Source organism: Suricata suricatta, chromosome 12, assembly GCF_006229205.1.
Source record: "Suricata suricatta isolate VVHF042 chromosome 12, meerkat_22Aug2017_6uvM2_HiC, whole genome shotgun sequence".
NCBI lineage: Eukaryota > Metazoa > Chordata > Mammalia > Carnivora > Herpestidae > Suricata > Suricata suricatta.
Window position 1 is genome coordinate 345652 of NC_043711.1, and position 1496 is coordinate 347147.

General features: G+C 67.5%; 1 protein-coding gene across 2 annotated transcripts in view; it reads left to right on the forward strand.

Moving 5' to 3' along the window:
- Positions 1-818: 818 nt before the first annotated feature.
- PTBP1 (polypyrimidine tract binding protein 1) overlaps positions 819-1496 on the forward strand; it is an 11631-nt gene continuing 10953 nt past the window's right edge. For both annotated transcript variants that reach the window (XM_029916660.1, XM_029916661.1), the window contains exon 1: positions 819-926. In XM_029916660.1, coding sequence (XP_029772520.1) covers positions 919-926 — 8 coding nt within the window. In that variant the 5' untranslated portion in view covers positions 819-918. The remainder of the gene's footprint in view (positions 927-1496) is intronic.

Consider the following 1496-nt stretch of genomic DNA (forward strand, 5'->3'; position numbering starts at 1 on the left):
GTACAACTCCTGCCATCATCCCTCTCAGAAAAATGTTTAGAATGTTCCTTGGCTGCTGAGATGGAGATGCGCTGCTGCCTGGGGGTCCCATGACAACGGGATTGTGCTGTGTGCTGCAGGGGCTCAGCTCTCTGGTGGCAGAGGCCGCCTGGCTCCGTGAACCTCAGTTTCCCCATGCCTGCAGCCAGGGCACAGGGCTGTGGTCGGGCTTCGCTGCTCTAGGGGTGAACAAAGGAGGCCCGCACGCTTGAGGGTCAGCAGTGGACACGGAGCCCTGGCTGGTCCGGGACGCGTTAAGCGGCTTCCTCCTCCCCGCGTGTTAACCTAGGAGTAGGGCCTCCTTTTCAATCCTTTTCGGCACCTGCCCAAAAGCAAGATGGAGCCCCGTAGGTTCTCTGCCCGATTCCAAGATGGTGACGCAGCTCCTTCTACCCTCACGCCCAGGAATGGTCCCTGCCCGTTTGCAAGATGGCGGCAGCCTAGTGGAAAGCACGCTTCCCGCCGTCGGACTCGCCACGTACCCACTCTCAAGATGGCTTCTCCCACAAAGCCCCACACAGGAGCGCAGCTCGCTTACTGGCTCAAGCTCCGTGACATGATCCCTCCTTTTCTCCCGTCCCCCGTCTCCACTGGTCGTTTCCGCCTCGAGCCTCGACGAACGGCCGCCTTCTCCAATGGCCGCCTGACATTCCTCTTAGCTCCACCCCTCGAGCGGCCTCCTAGCCATTGGGAGGCGTCGACAGGGCCCAGAGGCACCCGTCCCGCCCCCTCCCCGTGGCGGGAGCCAATGGGCAGAGCGCGCGGGGGACGTGTTCGGGCGTCTCCGCCATTTTGTGAGTCTATAACTCGGAGCCGTTGGGTCGGTTCCTGCTATTCCGGCGCCTCCACTCCGTCCCCTGCGGGTCTCCTCTGTGTGCAATGGACGGGTGAGTATTGCTTCTCCGCGGCACTCGTCGACCTCCTGGCGCTCCAGCTTTCCCCTCGCCGGCGCCCAGGTCTCCTCGGAGCCACGGCCCGTGCGTCGCTCCGCCTCCGCCCAGGTTCTCGGGCGCCTCCGGGGTCCCTCCCCTCCCTGGGCCTGGAGTGCGGGCGCGGGGCAGGCTGCCGGGATGGGGGGAGGGGGGCGTCAGGCGGGCAGTGCCTCCTAGGCTTAGGGGGATGGTCCAGGTCGAGCGCTGCTTGCTTCCGGCCTCCGCGCGCCTCGCCCCGAACGCACGCGGCAGTCGCGCGGCCCTTCCCGCTTGCCGTCCGTGCCTCGCGCGCACGCGCCAGGGCTCGGAAACCTAGTGTGAGCCTTCCAGCTCCCCGTACCCCTTGAGCGCGTCCCGTGCGGCCCTTCCCGCTCCCCGTCGAGCCCCCGCGCTTGCGTGCGTAGCTCTTTGCGGCCCCCGTCGGGCTCTGCGCGTGCGCGGTCTTTCCCGCCGCGCGGACTCTGTCCTCGCCCCCCCAACCCGCCCGCCCCGGGCCCAGGCGCGGCCCGGAGACGCCGCCCTCCT